At 46.9% G+C, this 26943-nt stretch overlaps 1 protein-coding gene across 1 annotated transcript in view; it reads left to right on the forward strand.

Annotated features, from left to right (window-relative positions):
• Positions 1-882: 882 nt before the first annotated feature.
• Positions 883-26943, forward strand: part of pvalb6 (parvalbumin 6) — a 26543-nt gene continuing 482 nt past the window's right edge. Inside the window, exons 1-5 of the mRNA XM_057015267.1 lie at positions 883-1100; positions 25579-25644; positions 26363-26495; positions 26584-26693; positions 26799-26943. The exon at positions 26799-26943 is cut by the window's right edge and continues 482 nt beyond it. Of these exons, the coding sequence (XP_056871247.1) occupies positions 25584-25644; positions 26363-26495; positions 26584-26693; positions 26799-26824 (330 nt within the window). The 5' untranslated portion in view covers positions 883-1100; positions 25579-25583 and the 3' untranslated portion in view covers positions 26825-26943. The remainder of the gene's footprint in view (positions 1101-25578; positions 25645-26362; positions 26496-26583; positions 26694-26798) is intronic.

The following is a 26943-nucleotide window of genomic DNA, read 5'->3' on the forward strand; positions in this document are numbered from 1 at the left end:
CCCAAGTTTATAGCAGATATTATTTTGATTGCTACCCTGGATTGTTGTCATTATTGACTCCTTTGAAATGATGTTTTGGGGTTTTTACATTTAGTCAGTGAAACAATTTAGATTTCATTTGATTCATGTGCGAGATCGTCTGACACCTAGTGGCGGGAACACGCATTGCAGAATTGACTGCACTGATAAGGATTTCCTGGACAGAAGCTGCTGCTTGTAGCTATATTTAGAAAACCTTCCAGTTTATTGGGTAAATCGAACAAAAAGTCCATTTTCTAGCATTTATGAGTAATTGAGTCTAACTTCACGATGCCCTAAATGACTATTATTGGACTTCTTCACCTCAGATTTTAGCCAGTGTTTTAATGCCTTCAGTTACCCTGAATGCAAAATTTTCATACGAGCATACAAATGCATACATTTAGGACCTCCTGGGAGCGGAACTGATATTTATTCAGCAGCGCCTACCTGCTAGAGGGTCGCCTATATAGTACCATGTGTGAATTGTTTAGCAACTAACTGTCCGTGCTTCATTATTTGAGTTGTGAGTGTCATTATGTTGAAACACCAACCACAGAAGATCAGTGGTAGGTGGGCTGCAGATAAACGTACGGAGGTAAACACTTTTACAATGAATCGGTGATGATAAATACAACTGTTGCTGCCCTAAAATCACCGATGGTATCATGAACCATCCTCACGTGGAGACCAGCATCTTGCATCAGTATCAGGTGCAGAGCATCTTCTGAGTCTCTGCTCTCATCTCCTCAACTTCAGTTTCTCTTCACTCTCTGCAATCCCTCCTCCTCCTCCTCCCAAACATCACACGCTCCCCCCTCCCTTCCTAGTCCCTCCCTCCCTCATCCTTTATCTCTCTCCCTCTCTCTTTCTCCCCTTCATCTCACCTCCAGCCATCCGGAGCAAGCCCGCCCGCTTTCATTCACTTTCTCCACTTACTCTCTGTGCTCCCTCTTCTTCTTCTTCTTCTCTTCACTCTCCCCTTCTTCTCGTTCCTCCGCCGCTCCTCCAGCTCGCTGCTCTCTCTACGTTCGCTGAGGAATCAGGACCAGTCGGGACCAAGACTGACTCTGTGATTGGAGGTAAGACTCTGCTGTGTGTGGGACCGAGTGTGTGTGAGGACATACGGAGACTGAAATGCATCATCTGCTACTTTAGAAGACAGACGGAATGAACGGATGACAAAAAGACAAGGTATAAAAAAGGGAAATTGCACTGAAAGATGATAACATTATTGGGGAAAAGTGAAAGAAAATCAGGGGGAATTCTGTCACCAGCACTGACAAAAAAAACGAGTTTATGGAGATGGAAACCAAAAATAGGGGGGGGGGGGGAGAATTCCCATCAAAGATTAACCACAAGAAGAAGAGCAGGGAGAAAGTGAGTGTGTCTCAAGTGAAGGAGAAAATAAGAGCGGGATGGCGATGTTCCCCCGGTGGAGCGGTCGCGTGCCAACAGATGCAGCGACGCCTGGCTGTTCCTCATCCCGTCACAATCCCATTCACAAACAAGAGCCGGACACTGGTGATGGTGATTGGCTCCCCGACCGGCGCCGTCTGTGCGTGGCAGAAGAGAGGGCGATGGAAGAGGAGAAGAGGGGGATCTTTGAAACGCAGGGTCACACGTTGATCTGAGGCGACGGGAGGCAGGTTAGGGATCCGGGAGGCAGGTTAGGGATCCGGGAGGCAGGTTAGGGATCCGGGAGGCAGGTTAGGGATCCGGGAGGCAGGTTAGGGATGTGGGAGGCAGGTTAGGGATCCAGGAGGCAGGTTAGGGATCCGGGAGCAGGTTAGGGATCCGGGAGGCAGGTTAGGGATCGGGAGGCAGGTTAGGGATGTGGGAGGCAGGTTAGGGATCCAGGAGGCAGGTTAGGGATCGGGAGGCAGGTTAGGGATCCGGGAGGCAGCTGTGGCGAGCGGAGCCAAACTTCTGCATCCCTCGCTGCGTCATCCTCTCCCCTCTCTCCATCAGCCAGACTCCCACATTCCCGTCATCCCATCCCACCAGGCATCCCAGATTAACATTGCCCAGCCAGCGATGCTTTTGAGAGCTCATGAGGTTAAAGAGAAAGACAAAAAGCTTCATTTCAGGGCCTCATGTCTGGGCTGGAGGGGAGCAGTCATCTGCATTGACCTCCTGGGAGCGCCATGACACGGAGATGCCTCAGCCAAGGAGATGTGAGCAAAATGATAAGCGAAGCGGTTGAGAAAAAGAGAGATGCAATGTTCTCAGCTTTAAACCTGAGCCTCCTGCAGCTCCCATGTCCCCAGCAGCCAGGAAGTGCTCGCGGTCTTACTCGTGTCCTGGTCAACTTCCCAGACACATTTTAGCTTGATGTAAAAGCCGGATGGGATGGATCTCTACCTTCACACCGCAGGAAATGATTGATTTAATGAGATCTGTGGAGTGTGAAATGCCAAGGTGTGATCAACTGTTCTTGAGGGGGAGACCTCGGATTAGAGTGTGTGTGTGTGTGTGTGTGTGTGTGTGTGTGTGGGGGGGGGGGGTAGTCCAGGTGGTGATTCAGTTGTTAATGTCCTCAATAAAGGGAAAGAAAGCTGCAGCAGGTGCAGTTGTTCCGAGGAGAGGCTTTACACCATAGTGGTGTTGCTGCGTGCGTGGATGTGTGTGTGTGTGTGTGTGTGTGTGTGTGGTGCGTGCGTGCGTGCGTGTGTGTGTGTGTGTGGTGTGTGTGTGTGTGTGTGTGTGTGTGTGCGTGCGTGCGTGCATGAGTGAGTGTATGTATGTGTGTTCTTGCTGCATACACAGTACTAAAATACTCATTCCACTCACAAAGTAAGGACATTATTTGGAATTGGGGAGATTTTAGATGTGCCTCAGATCTTCAAAGGATTGGTTGAAGGTTAAGTTACACTATAATTCTAAGGTTGAAGTTAGAAGCCCTAGGGCTAGGGCCAGGGCCAGGGCCAGGGCCAGCTCCAGGGCCAGGGCCAGGGCAGGGCCAGGGCCAGGGCCAGGGCCAGGTCTAGGGCTAGGGCCAGGGCCAGGGCCAGGGCCAGGGCCAGGTCTAGGGCTAGGGCCAGGGCCAGGGCCAGGGCCAGGGCCAGGGCCAGGGCCAGGTCTAGGGCTAGGGCCAGGGCCAGGGCCAGGGCCAGGGCCAGGGCCAGGGCCAGGGCCAGGGCCAGGGCCAGGGCCAGGGCCAGGGCCAGGGCCAGGGCCAGGGCCAGGGCTAACTAACGTCCACTGCTGTTCAGAGGAACATTATATGACGCCAGCTTGAGACAGCTGGCCACAGATAGTCATCGAGGACTCGCCCCCTGCTGGCCATCATTGTAACTGCAGGTTTAAAACGACAACGCCAGCCGAACCTCCAGTTTTGTGTCTTCTGTCCGTGTTAGTTCGTCAGACCTGTGATTGTTTCTTTTTTGCCTGCTTTAGTAAACATCATCATGCATTCCAGCTCTCGTCCTGACTGTGACGATGTAAAAATCAGTGTTAGATTGCATGCAGGGTTTTCAAAACTGATTTAAAACTGAACTGATTTGAAACCTAATTGGACATAATTGAGGCAGAAGCCAGAATTGCTCCTCCTGTTCAGCGCAACGATACCATTCAGCAGAATAAACATGTTACTTCGCTGCGTTTAGGCGCTAGCATAACTGAGACATTGCGAGGTGCTTCCCTTTATGTCTCTGAGTCTGCAGTTACTAATGTAAATCCATTAAACCTAAGACATTAAAAACAAAACAGGAAACTATACCGGCTGTTGAGCGAGTACCGGTGGGCTGACAGGCCGCTATTATCGCACCATAAAACCTGCTAGCGTTGCTAAAATGGCACAATGGAATGGAAACGCGGACTGACAACGTGTACATCGTAATTGACTCATTTGTTAGTGCGCTCTTTTGCACATTAAGAAGAAATACGTCCAAAAGCTGCTGACCGGCGGCGATGATGGTGTACGAGTGTTATTACCCCGCGTATGCTGGCGCTGCTGCGCTGCCATCCCAAGTCTTTGTTTGCTCTTCTCGGCTGACATTTGCTGTGATTGTGAGTAGAGAACGTGGCAGGTGAATCCCGCTGTACCACATTCTACTGGGACACAACGGTGGAGCGGTTATCTTGTGTGTGTGTATATATATACATGTATATATATGTATCCATGTTCAGATGCACCATGGGAAACCCTGACATGATTGGTTTGACCATGATTGTTTTTTTAAGATATTGAACCCGTTGCCCCCCCCCCCACCTCATCCTTGTGTAAGCCCTCTGTCAGTGCCTCTCCTCTGGTTCCTCCGTGTCCTCCTTTAGGGTCCGTAGACGCTGGAGAACTGCTGGGAAATGTGTCTGCTGAGCATACGGTCACCTCATTAACGCCGCTTAAGCGAACGTCTCAATAATTAAAGTGCCGTTTCCAACCAGCGCCGAGGTCGCTCGGAGGCCTTCCACGCTCCCGCTGATTTTTGTTGTGAAAAGCACAATTAACCCAGAGTTCTGGGCGCCATTCAGAAAGCCATTAATTAAAAGGCAGACTCCGATAAAGCAGGGGGATGATGCGTTTTTCCTTTTTTTTTGCTGATTGAGAAGCACCGGCCGAGGAACATCAGTCAGAGACGAGAGGAGGGGGTTAATGAACCTGGGAGGACGCATTATGACAGGTGTACCGGACAATGTTGATAACACACTGATGTGCAGTTGGTGAAGGCAGACGGCCGCTGTGGCGCCATCACTGCCAAGGTCAGGAGCAGATGTTGTCGGCATCTGGGGGACAGTTCTGTCTGGTAAGCATGCTAATCATCTGTGCAAGACGTGCTTGTCCCCGCCCCTCCCCGGATTCCTGCTGTGTGTGAATGCAGAGGTGTGAGGTTGCGTGTTATCGTGTGAAGTCCTTCAAGTTCTTCTGCGCTCCCTCCGCGATATAACGTCCAGAAAGTACCGTAAACGCGCACATGCACAGAAGCTCTGCGCCGACTTCATAGGCCGGCAGCAACCGACGCAGCGGCGTTTTTAGCAAAGTCAAAAAGTCAGCGCTAACTTTAGACCCAGAGAGGTCAGCCCAGCGCAAGTCAGCGTGCTTCCAATTAGAAATCCCACGACCTCCTAAATGAGAACATTAATGAACCTGCGGTCAGGTGGGACAGAGTCAGAAAATAAGTGGATTGAATGGGTTTTTCTTATTTTAGTGCTCGGCCTTTTTAATAAAAGGGAAATTAAAGAGGATGATGTGACCTATTTTGTGGAGGCCACTTCAGTCCTTCAGCGCTTAAAGGCAACTTTATGGTCTAGAGGAGCAAAGATGTGACACGGTCTGAGGAACCTCAGTCTGAGGAATGTCACTTGAACTTTAGAGTTATTAGTGGAATGAATTCATGCTCAGGTGCTGGATATTCTTAATCCACTTTTCAGCCTGTCAATGACACAAAACGTTGCAGTCAGGTGGAATAATTGAGACATCCCCAACGCAGTATATCATCTACAGTTGTATGTGCCGTCAGATTGTTAGCTCAGTGCTATCAAGATACTGCGGCCTAAACAAAAAAGGGATTATTTCTAGCCAGAAATGCACCTTCATGGTGCTCTCAGATGGCAGCACAAACTCGAAACATCCTATTTGTTTTCCCCATCCATTAATGACAACAAACAAATCCCGATGGTGGTTAAGTCATCTTCAAACACTCCACAAGTGCCACCTAGTTGTTAGATAACTGATGGCAGCACCAACGGCCATTATCTTCTCCTGTCCTATAGATACTTCTGTTCTTCAAAGGAAAGTCGATAATCCTCTCAGAGCTGCAGATGTGTGTGTGTGTTTGTGTGTGGGGGGGTGAGAGGTGAACCAGGTCAGTTTAATGTAGGGGGATGTTTGCAAGCAGTCAGGTGGAGCACATCAACCCCCGGAGCAAATGACAGCTCGCCGCTGCGGCAGACATTGGTGGGGATGAGCCGCAGACCGGCGGCCATTTATGGTGGGCGATATCCATCACCCCGTTTCAATGTGACATCCGCGGCTACGGCGTCCCCCCTCAGGACCTAAAGCCTGGACAGATCCAGAGACGTGCGGATGTTTTTAATTTATCACTTTTGCAATGCACACTTCCGCTGGATATGACCTTCCTGTTCCCTGACACTTACTTTAATCTACAAGCCTCATCCCATCAGCGAGATGCCTTCTTAGCCAAACCTTCAGCTTTCCTCTCCCTGCTCCGTCCTCTCTCTGATGTGACCAGAAAAAGGTCACTCGTGCTTGAAAAAGCATTCAGCTATGGACCAAAACGTGAGATGTTTAAATCTGCCAACAACTCCATAAATGTTTCAAAGAGCGCGCTAGCTCCACGGTAGCGGCGGGTGGAGCGGCCGATGCGGAGGTCCAGAAAGACTCGAGGTTCTTTACCAGAGCGATGACACAGATGGTTGGATTATTGCAGACGTGCCAGACTAATACAACAGGAAATGCTTCCTGTTTCTCTTCCGTGAGTAGCGGGATGCTTCACTCAGCGCTCGGTGGTCTGATTTGACAGGACAATCAGAAGCTGCCAACTGCCTCATGGGACGCTTCAGTGTCATTTTCAGTTTGAAGGCGTCCCCAGTCGACTGACGGCACTTTGATGAGGTTATTTACGCAAAACACAATCAAATCCTGTCAGAGTTCATTCCGTCCCCGTCATCCCGCCCTCCCAGCGTTTTCCAGCGCATCGTCCTGAAGGAACGCCGGTCGAAGGCGCCTTTGGAGCCCTGAAGCCGGACTGGGGGCTCCTGCCGGTGGGTGCCCACATGTATTAAGTGAATGTCAACTGCTGCAACTCTTGTTTTTTTTTTTTGCTGCAAGGTCAGTTAACCCCCCCCTCCTCCCATTCCACCCCCCGCCTCCCCACCCATCACTGCAGGAACTGCTGTCAGTGACAACAGGGTATCAGAGGGGCAACAGCACCGGGGTGATGGGCACTGGGGGGCAACGTATGCAGACAGCCGTGCACCGTGCTGCTCTCTGCCGAGCAGCCCCCCCCCAACCGCCAGCATCAATATTCAACCTTCATGAAGATAGCATCATCGTTTAGCTCCGAGTGTGGCGGCAAATCATGCACGTGAGCGCTCCAGATGACGTTGTGCCGAAGTGCATCTCTCACTTGAGCGCACCGTCTCGAGGTGGACTCAAGGTCAAACCCCCCATCCTGCAAAACAAACCCCGGCAATGTGAATAAATGTTCCCGCAGAGCCGGTTGGATGCGCGCCGACTTTAACCTGTCTTCAAACGGGGACTTTAACAAAGCCTGCTCCTCCCCCTCTCCCGCCTTGCATCGCAGACATGGCTCGGAATACAAATTGTGGTTTTTTTTTTATTTTGGGTAGCCTGTAATGCTGTGGGCCAGAGAAGAATGGGAGGTGGGAGTTCTGTTGGCAGGGCACCGCCAGGACTAAAAGGGAAGGCAACAATACGGCGGCGAAGCCGCTCCGCAGACGAGAATCCGAGACGACAATAAGAGGCCGAGGGCGAGAAGAGCGGAGAGCTAGAGGAGCTCGAGATGTTAAGAATTGTTTATGGGATGGGTAGAGAATGAGCTGTGCATGTTGGCGTGTGCTGGGGAACACGGACCTGTATCAGCGCCTGATCCTGACACCCCACCTGACCCTTTCACATTTAAGCAGATCATTAGAATCTCCGCTCAGATCAGACGTATTGATCCACTCCACTTTTTCTCTGTAAAGCACATGCATCAGTGGGTGCACGGCGCCCGGCGATGCAGGGAAATATAATACCGAGCATTGAAAGAGTCCAGCCGAAAAAGATCCCCCGATCTTTCGTTGTTTCATGGAGATACTAGCCTCAGATTAATGAGGGCTCTTCTGTTCAGATTCTGTCCGCAGGTAAGAGCTGAACAAATGGAATACCTGTAAAGACGCACGAAAAGATAATGAAAGAATGGATGCGGAGCTTAAAGTACTCACTGATTCATGAGATTTACGTTTCCAGATAGAAATGAAGCTTTGAGCACTACCTCTGCTGTGGACCAGCAGGCTAACAAATTACATTTCTGTAATTGGAAAATTCCATGATAACATTTATGGCACATAATTGGATGTTGTCCCTTTGGTACTTAATGGATTTTCTTATTTAGGTTTTTGTTTGCGTTTCACAAGGCATCCACCCCCCCAACGCCCCACCTCTTTGGTGCAAAACAGAATTTGAGCATAATAACATGATTGTATTCAGCCACCACTGGTCCACCTGGAAGCTTTAAAATGTTACCTTTTCCAATTTAGATGACGTCCGCTCAGAAGCGATAGGTGTATAATCAGTCAGCGCTCCGAGTCCATCAGTCCTCGGTGGAAATCAGATGTCTCTGTCCGCCGCTCGTCCCACCAGCTGTTTCACTCTGTCTGCGGGACGGAGAGACAGAAGAGCTGGCGTTCACTGGATGTCACACAGCTGCCAGCAGAGAACCTGAGAGACAGCTGAATTTGGAGAAACCCAAGCAGAGCAGAGCGCAGGAGGGCTGGCGACGAAGGGTCAGAGGTCATTCATACACCAGATATTCCCTGTTCTGTTTCATATAAATTCATATAAGTTTGTGACCCTGTTTGAATCATATGAATTCATAAACCTACTTAGAGCCTAAGTAGGGACCCGTGTGGTCCAGCCTGAAATTGCTCCGACTGTACACACATCCTGGTTCTTCTGTGTTTGTGAGGACTTTCATAGATATAATGCATTACCCAGCCCATAATTCTAAACATCCTGTCCAACCCTAACCTACCCTAAGCAACCCAAACACCAAAAATACCTCTTAATGTTCAAATAATCCTGTGGAGAGCAGTAAAAATGTCCTCAATTTCCAAAAATGTCCTCACTTTGCTTATAGAATTAGTATTTTTGGTACCCAATATGTAGCAAATACAAGAACACACACACACACACACACACACACTACTCTTTTTAAGACAATGAATTATCATGACAGAGACAACAAAGCGAAGCAGAACAAAATAAGGGTGTTGATAAAGACACTCTGCCAACTGTTTTTCTTTATACAAAATAGCAGTTATGAACTCTGACTCCAAATATTACAATTCACGTCGGCCATAATTGAAACGAGCCTTTCGCTCAGTTCCTGTTTGACGATCGTTTCAAGAAACTGTCACGTCATAGTGGCTGCTCATAAACGAGCGCGTGCTCTCCGTGGACGAGGCCTCCAGCTTCTCTGTTTCTGCCAAGCTGAAGGATTAAACCAGAGATGAATCATGAGGCGTCAGAGTACAGAGAGAGAGGAGGGGAGGTCAGCGGGGTGGTGAGACTGATCGCCGGCGTTTGGCAGTCGGCTTCAAGGTCTCATCCGTAACTCCAGCCGTTTTGTAAAAAAGCCAAACTCTTAGTTGGGCACGCTCTGATTTAATTACCATCATATAGTGAGTTATCACAACTCTGATGTCCAGGCAGTACAGTAGCTGTTTCCTGTATTTCATTGTTTCTGTCTGACTTCGCTGTCTCGGTTCCACGCACCTCAAAAGGGCTACCGAACTAGCGAGTTTATTTGGCAACTGTGACGAGACCTTGTCCCAACAAACATGGGAGAACAGGAGCAGAAGTGCCTAAAACTCGTGTGATTAACACTCTTACCTGATGATAACCTGTGTGATAATTCTGTCCACGTGTCCCCGGATCACGCACGCTCGTTCCTGCTCTTTGCTGCGTGCGTGTAGCTAGCTTTTGCGCTAACCTGGAGAGCAGCCACGGCTGGAGAGTTTTATTGCATGGGTTGACTATAGTTGGGGGGCAGAGGCCTTCAATCAAAGGAAGGAAAAAACACAGTATTAAATGGAAATGGGGAAGTGTCGGGCTGGATCAGATTAATTAGAGGTTTACGTGATTCGTCTGTCACAGCCAGTGTGTTCCGCTGTATTGAGCTTACGCTGGGATCGGATCCAGGTGCCCACAAATCTGCCCGTGACCTTCACAAAGGAGGAATGAATCCCAACGCAATAAAAATAACTTACTTAATGAGCCGCGCTCGCAATTTACGGTGTCCAAAAGTTTTGAAGCGGGTTCAGTCAGGCTGACGGACGTGTTGATGATGGAACGCTCAGCACAGCCCAAATAAGTACAAGAAAAGATCCGACTCCTTCTCATCCCGATCACACCGAAGTTCTGTCTGTGGGAGGATCCCCGAGAGATTTTGTTTTAAATGATACAGGCTGCCGTCACGGGAATGTAAATTTGAAACGGCCAATTTCTCCTTCTGAAACCCTTTCTGTGGCCTGATCCATAAACGAGGCTCATCTCCAGTCCTCGTTTACACGTCTTACAGAAATCCTCTTACACAGAACGGAACAGGTTGTTTTGTTTCCAGCGGCAACAACGGATTCCCTGAGATTAGGCCCCATATTTGCCCAGATGCTGTTAGGCAGGACGTTGGCCTTTGTTTTGTCTGCTTACTCTGCATTTCAGCATCTGTCACATTTGCACGGCTGAAATGATTAACGGCATCATTTCCCTCCGATTCGTTCCCTGCAAACTTCAGCCTAGTAGCTATCTCGCCGAATTCTTCATGGTGGCTGCTAAAACCTGACTAGATCCTCCGCCGTGAGAGATTACCTCCATTCAGAGGCTCCCATTCAGATGGGGGGGATTCTTACAAGTTAAGAAACCCATTTTACACCTCACGGAGACGGGAAGCTGAATTATGATGGCGGGGCCTATATAATCGACCGGATTAATCAATCCATTTGGAGTGAGAAGAAAGGAGTGCAGCAGACAGTAATGACTTTGGCAGCAGATTCAGAGAAAGCATGGAATGCACATTAGTCACATGTTTAGCCCGCGAAAAATTAGAACAAACTTGTTTGCGAGGTAATTAGCTGTATTTCGACCTGCTTTCGGAATGAGTCTGGGATTAAAAGCGAAAAAACAAGGAGCAAAAACACCAAAATGGAGTGATGCGGGCGTGTTCATCAATTGAATGCCGCCAAAAGGATGAGAGGACGGATTCTGAGAGACGGGGGTATGATGAGATGCCACAAGTGTGTGTCTCTAGGCACAAAATGAAAGCGTAGAGATGAGTTTAAGCAGAGACGGGGGCTCGGGCGAGGACAGACAAATTAGGGAGAAGGAGGAGATGGATGGATGGATGGATGGAGAGGCGGCAGGACAGATGAGCCTCTTCATTTGGATTGCAGGGATAAATTACAGTCGTTGCTTTGAGGGGGCCGCACAGGAGCGGGGAGGGGGGGGGGGGGCGCTGGTGTTTGTTCCATTTACCGAAAGAGAAACAAAAAAAAGGATGGAGGTGGGGGGAAAAAGAATCCAAACTGTGATTACGGTGAGTCAGAGCAGGCAGAAGAGACCAACGGATCCTGACGGGTTACCGTGGAGGTGTGGCATTAAAGGGATAGGAGTTCGATTCAAGGGCGTACATGCCCGCTCTCCCTCTCGCTCACTCAAATTCCTTCGCCCTTCAGAAGCATCGGCCTGCTCAGTGGGCAGAGTCAAAGTGGTGCAGTGTGTAATTACGCTGTAATCTGGAGAGCAACTTTCAACCTTTCTCTGCAGCCTGACTTTTTGTTATTTTTGGCGTGAGCCTGAAAGAAAGACGTCATGCAGATGACGTAACTGAAAAGAATATGAGCTTTAAAAAATATTTCAAAACCAGCCTTGACAGATTTGGACCCATATGTAGCCCAATGAGGAGCTCTGTCTGTTTGAAATGTGGTTTTAAGCCAAGTTCTGTCATCATGAGGTCATAATTCTTTCACTTTTTGCTAATCTGGCTCGTACTGTTGATTTATAACACTGCCCCCCCATGACTCGGGGTGGTACTGCAGAATAAAAATGCACTTTATTAGATTGACCCACAATGAACACATCGCTCCACTGTGACCTTCCTGCCCCCTCCACCACCCCCTCGTCTCCTGTCTCCTCTCCACACCTGTCTCATGTGTCACCTCTGATTCCACGCGGGACGCTGTAATTGGCAGGTTCTGGCCCAACAGCCGCGGCGTGTGAAACCCTCCTCCTCAGGCGTGCACGTCTGAGTTCGCGTGTTGTGTCACTTGAGTCAACGGTGGAGAGACGGGGGGCAAGTGTCCTCACAGATGCCATTAATGCTGCCAGAGGAACGGCTGGTGAATGAGTGACAAATCGAATCTTGCCAATCAGGCGGATCACTCCCACGCCCTCCCACATTCCCTCTTCATCTCATCCTTGTTCATTCTTCTTCCTCAGCCTCCACAGAACGTTGGTATGTAGGAAGAGTTGCACACCTGAAGGCATCTGTGCAGCGCTCACCAACATGCGCTCGCAAGGTGTTTCAGTTTGATACCGACTATTGACACCGTTGGGTTCAACGCCTCCCTTTCAATTAGTGAAAAAAGGTCAAAGTATCGATCAGTGTTTACACGCACACACGCATGCACACACACTTACTCCTGAATGACTCACTGCTCTTGAGGCTATAGAGTAATGGATTCTGTGATCGCTGTTGTGTCCTAGGCTTCAAACACGCACAAGCTTTATGTTCTCCCCTATAAGAAGGCACTTGCGCACCCATGCCTGCACAAACGGAAAACCTCTAAATGGCCACCTCTTCCGTTCAGAGAAACATCTGGAATATTTCCAGTTTTTATATGTATTTTATACAGCATTCACACGTGAGCCTCCATCTCAATCCTCTCATTTTGGACTCCACAGTTTCATTACAAGGAGAACATCTATGATTTGAGGCAGGAGTTTGACGAGTGTGTGTAATAATCTTTTAATGGAATTTTTTTTTTAATTTCAATTAAATTACATCCATAATTCCCTCCACCTGCTGAGCTGGTTATCTGCTCCTCTCCCGCACTGTTTTGTTATTTCATCCTTAAGGTGTATCTGTGAGCTGACAGGTCAGTTACGTGTGCTTTTGAATTATCCGGAATTGATGCAAATTTAGAGAAAAAGCTCCTGCCGGTGGAATCCCGTCTGGCCTGCCGGAGCGTTACCGCTGCTCGGCTGCTCAAGCTTGCGTCGAGGACAATCCAGTAATTTAAATGAAAGCATCCCTTCATCCGCCGTCAATCTTCTGCAGGGCAGCAGAGGACTGCAATATATGTCCCATTTAAATAAAACCAATTTCATTCTTGTAGGGCATTAAAATGAAACATGGTGATGTGGTTTTACTACTCAAAGATTAGCAGACTTAGCTTGTTCCTGCTGAACATAAAGCCCTCTTGGTCCGTGTGACTCCTTTAGTGTCTCTGCTCCTCAGCAGTGGCTCGGTGTGCACGCTGACTCGGTGCGCTCTTATCTAATCAGCTCACGCTGCGGTTACAGGTGGTGGCATAATAAGACTAACAAGTCCTACTGCTGTGGGGACATTAGCAGGGAGAGGATCGATGCACGTGAGATGCCGGTGTGTTCACGGGACTTAATTACAGTGTCTCTCATGTCGAGCCAGGCCTCGGTCCTCCACTGCAACACATGGATACACTTAGTTAATGCTTAATTAAGTGCACTCTGAGGCTCTCAGTACATGCTAAGCTTGCTAATTCTGTTTAATATAAGCCATCATAAGCAGTTTTAGGCGAAACGCTACTTAGCTTTCCAAGTATAATGTAAAATGAGCCTAACAAACTATCTGCATTACAAATTCCCCCAAATATACTTTTTACAAGTGCTCTTTTATCAAAATTTAATCTAAAATGTAAACAAATGAAAAAACTAATACCTGATGGACAGAAAATGTTTTAACTTAGTATATTAAAAGACCATTTAAAAGAAAAGACTCTAAAATATCTTTGTTTCAAATAAGCGTGAATAAAGGAGAAGATCTGTCAACATCCAGATGTGCACACACACACACACACGCACACACACACACACACACAGTCCATGTTCCAAGATCAAATAGGGACAATAAAGGCCTCCACGGCTGATAAACTCAGCCATTACCATCCATGGCAGAAGAATATTGATTCATTCAATTCTAAAACTGATATTTCAATTTGCTTCCACCTTTAAAACATCGTCTTCCTGCTTACTTGGGGCTTTAACTGCCTTTTTATTGAAGCGGCTGCCTGTTTCCATATCTCTTCACCGTCCTCTGCAGAGGAACTCGACAACACTTCCCATCACCCAGTATCTGGGTGGTTGGGCTTAAATGCTGCTGCAAAGGTTTTGGGGATGATAAGCTGTGCAGGGAGGCCTCTTCCTTCACCAAATCAATATCTAATTACCAATAAGGTCAAAGAAATCTCATCCAAGGTCATTTACAACTTTCTCACTGCAGCTGATGAAATTATATTTAAGAGACACGGTGGCATAAAGTGATAAGAACTTTTGGAATCGCTCAGTTATCATCTTATATCCTTTTAGAAGACTTTTGCTTTGGTTTCCTGCTAGATCACAGGAGCTGAAAGAGCACCAATAAATGGACAGTAAATGTAAGAATTATGCTTTTAACTCACACAGAAAAATCTTTGGATTTGTTGCGTGAAGACGGAAAAAAGAACCCAAAAATCATAGTCAGATTGTATCAGGCGCAAAATTGGAAATGAGAACCGTACATGCAGAGAAAAACCAAATCAGGAAAACCAACAATTATCGCCGTCATCGTGGCAGCGCTGGGAAAATGTGACGCGATACAATCAGTACAGAGAAAAGTGTCATTATCGCAGACACTTTGTTTCCTGGGGAGGATCAAAACCTGAATAAGAGGATACTAAAAAGTTGCGGTTAAATGAAGAGACACTGCCCAGCTAATATCAAGTGTCCATGTTTTCTGTTTGTTTTAGCCATTATGCACTGGCTTTATTCAAACAGCATCTCTTACATTCGAGATACGCTCTTTGAGCGTGTCTCTATGCAGGACGGCTATTCTGGAGCCTCTGAGCAGCGTTGTTCCACTCAGGGATGAAGACAGTCAAAGTTCAATGATATGATGATGGAAGTGCCCAAGATGTTGTTGACAACAACCTTGACTCTCAGAGGGCTCCAATGCCGACTCGCCCATGTGGAAAGATGTCTAACAGCACTCTGTCACCTGGCTCATACATCTTCCTCCCTAAATTCGCCCGTTTTCTTGCGCCCGCAGCCGTTTGCCTCCTCTTTGCTCTCCATCTTCATTCTCTCGCTGTCACGTCTTCCTCTGTGGAAACTTGAACATGGCGATCTTGTACTTTTCTTCTGCTCTTCAAAGCTTTTTCTCAGGACGATCTCTCTCGCTGTGATGGCCTGCAATAGTGTCACCTCAGTATTATCACAGAGAACATCAAGCCAACGCACGCTCTGAAAACACACGCGCCAAAACAGACAGGAAGCAAGATTGAACTGGATTTCCCATTAAGAGGAGAATCATTCCTGGTCTCCTCTCCTGTCTCATTCTCATTTTTGCTGTCAAGAATAATCCCCCCCACCCCACACACACACACGCACCCACACACACCAACATGTGACATCTTTCCCATATTTCTTCTATTCTCAGATTCATTTCCACTTTGCTTTTTCATCCATCTCTGCTTTCTCTGCTCTCCTTTCCATTCCTAACCCACTCGCACCCCCCCCCCCCCAGATTTTCTGGGCATGAGAGAGGCAGGGTGGGCAAACTGCTGAGTCATATAATAACATGGAGGGGAAAGATGATGCTCTACGATGTTCTTTTGTCTCTCCATCACACTCTTATTGCCTGTGTCTCAGGTTTTCTGGGGGGCAAAATGTCTCGGTTTTTGTCCTCAAAGGTAAATCAATTTCGGTAAGGACATTGTGGAAATGCATCAGTGGTTAGTCACAGTAGCAAGAAGTTTCTGGACTGAATACGACCATTTTCCTCAAGCTCATCGTTTCCAAAGACATTTACCTTTGGCTGATTCCTCTTGCTGTGAGTGTGTGAGTGAAAGGTGTGTGTCCTCTTGTGTATGTACTGTATATCCTTTAGACAATTTAACTCAACTGTACGTGGTTGACAGGCTTTTCCGTTAGACGTAGGTACTTTTGGTAGATACTCGATGTAGATACTGGATGAGTCACGAGAGCAGTTTTCTCTCAAGACTCAAATCTGCCAGAAGACAGCGATAGAATCATCAGCGATTGGGTCTTATATGAATAATCGCATCAGTAAAACCAGCACTATGGTCCAACAATGAGGTACGGTGGTGACTGAGTAACAGATGGCCGTTCTAAAGACCCCAAACATTTCACTTTTAATGGAAAATGACTAAAACACTGTTGAAAAGTGCCCATACTCAGTTACTGGTGGATGGACATGATTAGAAATAAAAAACAGACAGACAAGTGAATTATTTAACCACTACCAAAGTATTGAAACTAATAAACGTGACTAATAAGAAAAGGGACTGAATCATGACCTTATTTCCTTCCTCCACCCTGGCAAAGATGGGCTGTGCTGAGGCATTAAAGTCCCGATGAAAAATGATCCTACTTCAGCCCTGAGCTGAACATTCCTCACTGTATATTTGTTCTCGACCAGTCATGCTATAAGATATTTGAAAACACATATATCAGATATAAAACAACTTAGGGAGTTTGGCGGTGTGTTGTATATTATGTGTTAAACTGTTTTTGGGGGAGGTGGGGGTGCTACAACCTACAAGGTCAAACACCGTCCTCTGTAACACCGTGAGCATCAACCAGTGAATTCAGTGGTTGCAGAGTTACCGCAAATTAAATGTCAAGTAAATGTCAAGTATTGCGTATGAGGTATACATTAGGTGTCATCCAGTAGATGTAACAATCTATTCCATTTGGTATTACACCTGCATAACTGGATAATGCAGCGGGGTGACTATCAAGACTAATCCCATGAATTTCACTTTGAATTATTATACTTAATCAAGGTCACTGAGGACGAATAGATATTACAGGCTACTCTTCAGGCATCAGGGAAGAAAGACAAGTACACTAGCATATCATCTGCATAGAATGGTCAGGGACGTTGTCACCATCACTGAACTAGTGTGCTCTGACTTCCATGGGCTGTTTTATACACCTGAATTCACATGTGCGAATCATTTCCACCTCTGTCTGGTTGGACGGGGACTGGACTGGAGAATTTCAGGTCCCTCTAGAGATATTTGATTGGGTGTACCGTATTTCCACGACTATAAGGCGCACCTAAAACACTGAGGTTTTCTCAAAAATCGACGGTGCACCTTATAATATGGTGCGCCTGGTGTGTGGACCTTTGGTGGGTGCACTACGGTAAACGCTCCGCCAATCGATTAGCGGCACACCTACGCGTAAGGATCCCCTAAAATGGTGCCGGTCAAGCGAGACACGTATGAATGAGGCTTACTTTAAACTGCAGGCCATCGAATATGCAGCTGAAAATGGCAATCGAGCAATCTTAGTGTTTTCGCTTTATGAGGAGGCGGCATCTCTCCATACGCGCGAGGACAACTGTTGCGCAGCGGCTGCCTGCGGATTACCAGGAGAGGGCGGCCATCTTCCCTAACCCTAACCCTAACCAGGAGAGGGCGGCCATCTTCCGCACCTACTGCCACGACAAGATAACGGCGCCCAGCCACATCACCAACATGGATGAGATCTCTCTGACTTTTAACATCCCTTTGACCCACAAAGTGGAGAAAAAGGGACCGGCACGGTGGCGATACGCACAACGGGGCACGAGAAGTCGTCGTTCACCGTGGTTCTCGGCTGCCACGGAAACGAACAGAGCGCTGGATGATGGAAGGCGAACACTCCTTCACAAAGACTATGAGGCAGCGGTGGGCAGGTTATGCCATCATATGCGGGTAGATTGTAGACGCATGGGCTATGATACCGTCTTCATGTATTGGAAGAGCTTTAACAAAATCAACGCTGAACCGGAACCGGTCGGTGAGTCTGATTCAGATGATTAAGAAGAGGAATTCGGGATGTTGGACATTGAAATAGTGCAACTGTTTAATTCAGATACAGAAGATCAAAACTTTGATGGTTTTGTGGTGGAAGACTGAATGTTTTGTTCAATAAATGTGTCGAAACTCACCGTTTTACTTCCGTTGTCATTTTTTACTGTATGTTTCAGCATGCGCCTAATAATACGGTGCGCCTTGTGTATGTTTTAAATACAGAAATAGCACCCATAACTGAGACTGTGCCTTTTAATACAGTGCGCCTTATGGTCGTGAAAATACGGTAGGTTTGGACTCTATTGTCTCTAAGACAATCGTCAGTTGTCTTGACTTGTTATCTGCGTCCATGAGTCCGTGAGACACCGGCCTCCCTGTGCCAGCCTCTATGGAATACCTCCACACCATGATGCCTCCACCACCGACAAACTTGGTTCCATCATACCAGAAAATCTTGTATGTCTGAGAGACCTTTACATGTCTTGGGTTTTTTAATGTGCCTTTCACTGAGTTAAGGTTTCTGGCTGGACACTCTGGTCCAGACTCTCGATTCTAGTAGATGGAGATCTTTTGATCACTTGGATTTTACTCTAAAATGCATCATCGGCTGTGAGACTGTAAATAGACAGATAATGTCCAATTGATTGGATTTACCATAGGTGGACTCCAATAAGGGTGTGGGTCCTTTGCAGAGATTAGGAACGTAAATTCTCCAGAACTACTCTAAAAAACCTCATGTCTGTGTTCGAGCTGATCACCTAATGATCCAAGTGTATCACAGCCCCCCCCCCCCACACACACAATATTTACCCATCTCAGAACACTTCCAGAATGAGAGTCTGTGTTTCTGATAAATAACAGACCTGCTGCTGATCTCCAGTGTGACAGTGAGCGCAGTGTAAATGAACCCGTGTGGAAGGTTTTTAATGTCCTAACAACTAAACAAGACTAATCATCTGACAGCTACCACACACATCCAGCCGAAACAATACCAGTCAAATAGTCAAATCCCAGGGGTGCTGAAGCCAGAAACATTGTTAATGACAGTCATTAAAAGATTGTTAAACAATCTGCAGCACTGGGGCAACTGGGAATAGAACTGCGGTGCCGTTTGAGATGTTTGTTCCTTTTTTTAAATCTTTGCTTATTGGTGTTGTTATAATAAACAGGGTAAAAGGAGGAAGCATGGTGATATAACACTGAGTAAAGTGTTTAAAAGAGCAGCCTCTGTCAGTAGGAGATGTGAAGCTGTCCTCCGTTTCAGCTGTTTTACTCTTTCATCCCGTCTCTCCTCCTCCGTCTGTATCTCCTTGAACATCAGCACTCCCTGGCGAAATCTATAATTGACCTTGAGCACCTGGCCATTCCACTGACCCCTTCCCTCTCCTCTCCCTCTTCTTTTTTTGCCTTCTCGACATCACGTCCGCTCCTCTTTCAAACCACCATTCTCGTCTTAATTTCGCCGCTTTCATCATCATCCTTCATCTTCCTCCTGGCTTAGCTTGTCACCGTTCCATCACCTTTAATCAAATATCCCCCCTCCTCCTCCTGCTGAGCTCTTTGTCAGTGTGAAGGGACCTGAAAACAGCTCTAGAGCTCATCAATGGATCAGGGTAGACGCTGGGGATTTAGGAAGACGATCATTTAAAGGGAGTCTACAAACAATTGGAAGGAAGGAGAGAAAGGGAGCTGGCAAAAGGTCCGAGGGAAATTGAAAAAACCGCGATGGAAAGAGGGTCGAGAAAGAAAGACCGGCCGAAAATACTGATGAGTCGGGCTTGTGAGTTGAATTCGAAGTAACACCTCTGTGCAGATAAGCCAGAGGGCAGAGAAATACTCCTCCCCGAGAGGAGAAAAACACTTTTCTTACTTAACGGTACTGGGTTCTTTGACCCCAGAATGCATCAAAACACACAACATGACAATTAGCAACCTCGTTGTCACCAAAATCCCAAACGTAAATATCACCCGACTTTATCCTTCTGGGGTCGAGTCGGTTGGTGCAATGATAATTATACTGCCCAGCGCACTGGGAGCTGTCTTAAGTTAGCCTATAAGGTTGAATCCATGTGATGATTTTTGTCTTTTTCTTTTCTCTCTCTTTCTCATCTTCTGTGGGAAGTTAGCTAAACTTCAAATAGAACATGGTGCTGCAAGCCACATTCTGCTCTTCAAATGATCCAAAGCCAGTAAATGCAGGTCAAGAGAAAACGTAACTAAACTAAAAGCGAGGCAGAGTTAGCTTTGATGGCACCAGCCGTACCTCATAAATAATGGAATGATGTGAAAATGAGATCCTTTCTTCTCCTCGTTAGAGCCGAACTTCTGTTCTGATATTTGGATTGTCTGCAGTTTGTGAAGGTTTTTGTTCGCTGATCTGTGGTTCAACTCTGATGTTTATCCGTCACACTCATAACCCAGACTGCCATTCCAGTTAGAGCGGAACAGTGCGAAGTCAGTGACACCTTGGCTGCTTCTAGAACAGCAAGGAAGTATAAGAACAAAAGGAAGTAGCCTGCTTCATTAATCCCACAGAGAGGGAACGACTACTGGTGGGTTCAATACCGTGTCCAAGGGCCTGCTACCAGCTGGATTTCCACCTTTTTAATCCACAACTGGGAATGGAAACCAAAACCTTCTGACCCCCAGCCCAGTTGCCTAGAGGCTGAGCTACTGTCGCACAGTTTTCCTGTTTGTTGTTTTTGCCCTAACAAGAAGAAACAAAGACCACTGAAGTGCAGTAAATTCATTCCATTCGGCATTGATTGTGCAACACACGGCTCTTTGTTTTCACCACATTACCACAGAGTTTAAACAGACAAATAACAGGAGAGCAACAACACTGAAACACAAACTCTGGAGTTTATCCCTCTTAAATATAGTGCGAGAAGAGCTCTATTGTGATTTGTTGCTTTAAAACTGAAAAATCAAACACACACACACACACACACACACACACACACACGCACACAGAAAGATAACGGCAGCAGCTCGGAGCTTCTCCCAAAGGTCAGCATGGGAGGTTCTTTAATAATCTTGCTGGCAAACATCTGATGTTTGCTGTGATCTATAATCACTTTAAACATTTATAACTGAGGCCCACAGAGGGCACCCTGTCCCACAGTGATTTACAATACCTGACAGATTTATTATTGAGATTATTGATAAAGAGCAATGGGTCTTCTCCCAGAATCTTTTATAGCGAAACCATTAAAGCTTCCTGAAATCCTTTGTTATGGGGGGGCTCTGCGGCTTCGTGGAGTATCAGTAAACCACAAGCATTCGGTTTGTGCACTAGCAACTGCTGAGGATACATTCTTCATGCCAGGAACAGCTGAGGATTGAACCCAAATGGAACTCAGAGACAGCACTAATTCAGGATACGATCTGAATTTACTTGGCAGCCTTCCAGGAGTAAAGTCAAGGCACATAAACCTATTCTGCTGCTAAGCAGGTGTTTTGCTGGTTGCTGTTGGGAATTTTTGAGTCCTCAACATGCCAAGTGTGTCAAAACACACCTGCAGAGCTGAGGATCAACCGAAAAGTGCAAGCTCGTCCAATAAAACAGGCAAAATTAACAATGAATGGAATTCCTCAGGTTTTTATGAAACTGACTTGATCCTTTTGTTGCCACACACCTTAAATGGTGAAAGACCACAAAATATTTGAAGATGCGGGTTGATAGTTGTTAACTCCACTCGCCATGTTAACGCCTTGTGAGTGAAAGGAAGGGATGTTGTGTTGTGCTTTCAAAATGGGTTCTCACTGCAGTTGTAGCTCATTCTAGCACAGCGTCCTACGTGCTACTGTGTGTAGTTGGCTCAGCAACAAATTACGAGAAGATCTACTGTCAATATTATCTTGGGTCCCATAAATGCTAAACTTTGTTCCTCCCTTGAACTTTGGCTCAGTTGCCTGCGAGAGCCGAAGTTTTCCTTTGATGAATTGTTCTTGATTGCGTTAAGGATGAGAGCTTATGGGCTATTAAATAACCTCCATTTTGAATCTGTATCATTGAAACTCAACACGCAACGCTAACTATTTGATTTGCATTCTGATTAGCTAAACAGTGCTCACAACAGCACAAGTGCACAATTTCAAACACGCTCAGTTACTGGGCTTCAGCGGAAGAAAAGAGCAAATAGAGAGAATATAAGAGGTAGACATTTTTGAACTAAAGAACAGCAAAGGAAGAGAGAGAAGAGAATGGAGGGAGGGGTTTGGGCAGGAGGGACAGCGAGGACCACAGGGGGAATGCAGATGTGAGAATGAGTGCAGGAAAAGAGGAGAAAGAGAGGAGAAGAAGAGGAGGTGTCTGATTCAGAGGAAGAGAAAGGAGAGATGGTCCTATGAGTCCAGTGGGACCACCTGGGATTCCTTTTTTATATTGACCTTTCATTTCAGTCTAAGTCCAGAAGAGCAGCTCAAAACTGACGAGTGACATCAATCATGGGCTGTCAACGCTGGAGGCCCGACGATGAGTAAAAAAGAGTTCTGAACAAAGAAGATTCTTTACAATTTAGAATCCCAACAGTCTTCGTTTGATAGGAGGTACAAGACAAGATCCCTGTAAGAAACGAGGCTCTTAGAAGCTGGTGTAAATCTCCACCAGAGACCCAGATGAAGTATAAGACAACGATCGCGCCCTATTTAGTGGATTCCTGACATTAATATCTCATCATTCGAAGCTGCTGCGCAATCAAAAGCGACGATAAAGATCAAAATTGCAGCCGCCGAGGTAATGGAGAAACACGTGGAGCAATGCAATTACCTTCCTCCGACATCTCCTCTATTGTAGATTAGACTGAGACGCACCGACAGAATATCAACAAGGTAATTAGTCTTCGATGGCGACGGCGCTGCTGAACAAACAGGCGCAGGTGTAATTCTGCCCCCGTTGCTTACCTGTGATATCTGTCAAGGTCACGTTTTAATTACAGCTAATGAGATTGCCTGCAGAGCCGCCACTGCTTGGGGGTAAGGCAACTTGGGTGAGTTGAAGATGCGGTGGCTTAAAATTCCTCCCGAGGACCGTTATATAAGGTGCTCCGACCGCACGGAGAACAGGATGCAAGAGTACTCGTCACGCAACAGAGGCGCCGCGTGCGTTAAATATTCATGCTAATGCGAGTTTCACTTATCATATTATAGACTGTTTGAATGTCATTCTCAAATGTGCTTTATCCCTCTCTGTGGCAAACTATAATAAGGGTGTTTACATATTTAATTTGTTTCGTAATCATGTATGTAAATATGCGTGAAGCCTGTAAGCTTGAGCTCGCTAGCATAGCAGCATAGGCGGGTGGGTTCGCTTTGTGACTGACAGATTTATTACTAATTCCATGGATGCTCTTTTTAATATAAAACCCTTTACATCTTATCGTTCTTCAGTCAAATATCTGCAGTAAAAAAAATGGCATCAGGTAGCAAATGCTGGTAGCATATTTAAAATAAACGCATCGCTAACTGAAGAATATCTGACCGCCACAGAATCCTATATCTATTTGCTGTGGCAGGAAAGGTTTTTGTCAGCAATACACCAGGTTGAAGGTGGAATGTGGTGAACAAAGCACTCGTCAGCACCGGGTTCGTGTTTCAGGCCTGCGAGGGAAATGGACGGTCGCTTTTGCTGAAGGGTGGCGGCTGGCTAGCAGAGGTGGGAAGGAAGCAGCCAGTCAATGAACACAATCAGCGTTTTCTGTTAGTTCGACGTTCTTCGTGACAGCAGACGGAACATATCACGTCACTGAAATCCATTTGGATTCAGACACCAGGCTGCCCTCTTTAAAATTCCATGACACAAAGAACAAAAGAGTGGTTGTTTGTTTATTTACGCTATCGCCGCTTCTAGCGGACATTGAGTGATTCCACTCGTGAAAATCTCCAATGCAGAAAATGAGAGTGATATGAAGACAGTTACGGGGCTCCAGACATTGGCTTCAGTGTTGACTGGTGGGCGATAGCCATCATTTGATGTGAAAACGCATTAATTCTGGGTTCTTTGGTGGAAAAATGTCCATATTTTTTCAATTATTTTGGGTAGGATTGAAGCTGATCGCGGGTTTCTACAACTTGGCTGATATGTCTCAACAAAAGCTGCCTTGCTTCCTGTTTGTCCTCGTGTGTGCACAGATGGAGAGTTTAGTAAAAGTCTTCCAAAATACACACACCCCCTGAGGACAAAGGTTCAGCTCCAGTTCACAGATGCTGAGCAATGACAGCCGATTCTCTTTTAATACTTTTGGTTTCAGGCTGCTCCACAAAGGCACATTCAGAAGAACATATGGATTCTTCAATCTCCAACACACACACACTTGTACACACACACACACACACACACCTACACACCTAGAAACTGTAAAACAAATGGATAAACTGCTGCTGAGTAGGGTCCAGTTCCAAGGACCCCCTGAGATTGGCAGATCAGTCTGACTACAATCGCTCTTTATTCTTAAATAAATCAATTTGCTTAACTCAGTTGTGTACCACCTGCGCCACGCCGGCTGAGATATCTCGCTAAATCAATCGTACCCCTCCCCATTTCACGGTAAATTGCCTCTTCTCCCTGTGGCCACTTTTGCGGTAAAGGTCAAAGGAGGAAGGTGCTCTTTATATCACCGAAAGATTGAGCAGTGTGGCCACTTAAGTGGGGTAGGTGCTGGGGCAATGGGCTCGTAGAGGCAGGTCAGGACTGCACACCCACCACCGAGGGTGTGGGTTCCGTAGGCATGATGCAGCAGAATGCAGCGGCGCGAGTGCTTCCAAACACATGCCGGTTTGTGCTGGGCGTGATGAGCCCCACTCAGGAAACATAATAGTGATGATGGAACGTAATGGTGCTACGGGTTGCTCATACATCACAGGGAGGGATACCAAGAGTTCGCCTCGCCAGGAGAAAAGCTTGCAGGTCGTCCTGGGGTCGGATGGAAATCCTGGTGAAGGCCTTTACATGATCCAATGTCTGAAGATGCATCTTGTGTGTTTTCAGGGGCGCCTGCACTATTAGCATGTAACCGCGTGGCTAATTGCGCATCTGTAGGACTCCGCCATTGAACGTCTGGCTACTGAAACTAGAGCTGCCCTCTGTGTCCCTGCAAGCTCTACACACTGTACGAGTGTGTTGGCCACAGAGGGCGCGAGGGCGGCAGTAAAAAGGGAGACGGGGACGACGGGCGATCGGGTTCAGTCACAGTAGGACGGGAAAAAGGTCCTTTAAGTGCTGGGCTCCCCTTTCATAATAAGGTTCTGTATCTGACCCGGCCTCACAGGCTGAACTCTCCTGTGGTGTTTCAGCCACAATAAAGGACTTGGATGGCCTGTCAAACCCCTTCAGATGTGGCCAGTTGCTCAGCGTCCTCCGGTCATCTAGAGCAGCTCGATCATATCACACAGTCAAAGACGGGACGTGCTGACACCGCCTGCCGGTTCCTTCCTGCTCAGCTTTGTTCTTCTCCGTTCCCTTGATGCATTTCAGCACCTCACATAAACACGACTGTTCCTCCTCCCTCTCCCATCAACACCATCCCTTCTCTTTGTCCTCGTCCTCCCCGTCTCCGTCCCCTCCTTCTGCCGGCCCTCCGTTGTCACTAATTCACCCTGTCATTCGTCACCTCCTTCACACACGTTCTGTTTCCTGCTCCATTTCAAGAGTGTCACCACTGTAATACAAGAACGTCCCCGAGTTCCATCAGCGCTCTCTGGCCAACTCGTTTTTAACCTTGTCCCATCTGTCCTTCTCTTCTTTCCTTGTTTCCTCCGCAGCAAAGATGGCAATGAGCAGCATCCTGAACAATGATGACATCAAGAAGGCCCTCGACGCATTTGCAGGTAGACTTACTCCCTTTTTTAGACGATTCTCTTGTTCTCATTCAAATGCATGCTGGGAAAAGCAGTTCAGAGCTCCAATTTGTAGAGAATTCTTGTCTAAATCATTTCCCACTGGATAGAAAGTTTCAAGCAGGATTTTTTTTAAAAATTAACTGTGGATTTGAACAGAGTTAAACAATGTAAATGTGGTAAATGTGACAAAAAGACACACGCAACACACTCATTGCAGAATAAAGAGATGCTGGAATAAGGATATACTTCATGATTACTGTTATTTAGTAACATGATGGCCTTTAGCATCATGAGCTATTGCTTCAAACACCCGAAACATGTGGAAGCAATTAAATTTGTCCGTTTGAGTAGAAACTCACCTCCCTAGTTCATTGATAAAATCAGATATTTCCGGACGGCTCACTTTTTACGCTGATGACTCAAGCTTTTTACGCTGACGCAGATAACATACAACCTACATGCCGACGCTTAGCAAAGGAATGCTAACTGTGATGGCCGTAGGTGCAGTTTAAGACAAATTCAGAGCCTCATGACCCTGAGCAGATGGATCCTCTAACATGTTCTCAATCTCTGTCACACTTTTAGGGGACAGACTGACTGCAATTAAAGCATTGCCTTTGGGCCTCATTAAAATCACTGCAACAATGGACAAGTCTGTTGAATTAAAACCGTGTGTGTGTGTCTGTCTGTGTGTGTGTGTGTGCAGTCGCCGACTCCTTTGACCACAAGAAGTTTTTCGAAATGGTGGGTCTGAAGAGCAAGTCTCCAGATGAAGTGAAGAAGGTCTTCACGGTGCTGGATGCCGACAACAGCGGCTTCATTGAGGAGGAGGAGCTCAAGTGAGACCAGACGAGCGCGCTCGTCCACGTGCTGCCGCCGAGGAAACACGGGTGTGAGCTGACGATTTCTTGTCGATTTCATCTCCAGATTCGTCCTGAAGGGTTTCGCCAAAGAAGGCCGAGACCTGACAGATAAAGAAACCAAAGCCTTTCTACAAGCAGCTGACAAGGACGGAGACGGCAAGATCGGTGTCGATGGTACACACACACACACAACACACACACACACACACACACACACACACACACACACACGCTTTCTTATACGTCCTGCTCATTTCACCATTTTCTCCTTTTTTTCAGAGTTCACTTCTCTGGTGAAAGAGTAAAGCTGCCCCCTCTGACAGGTTAGCGCTCCGAGACCACCTCTTTACTAGTGCGACACCCTGACACCCACTGGCCGCTCCTTCATCCCAATTACCCCCCCACGACTCTCCGCCTCCGCCCG

This window comes from Takifugu flavidus, chromosome 18, assembly GCF_003711565.1.
Source record: "Takifugu flavidus isolate HTHZ2018 chromosome 18, ASM371156v2, whole genome shotgun sequence".
Taxonomy (NCBI): domain Eukaryota; kingdom Metazoa; phylum Chordata; class Actinopteri; order Tetraodontiformes; family Tetraodontidae; genus Takifugu; species Takifugu flavidus.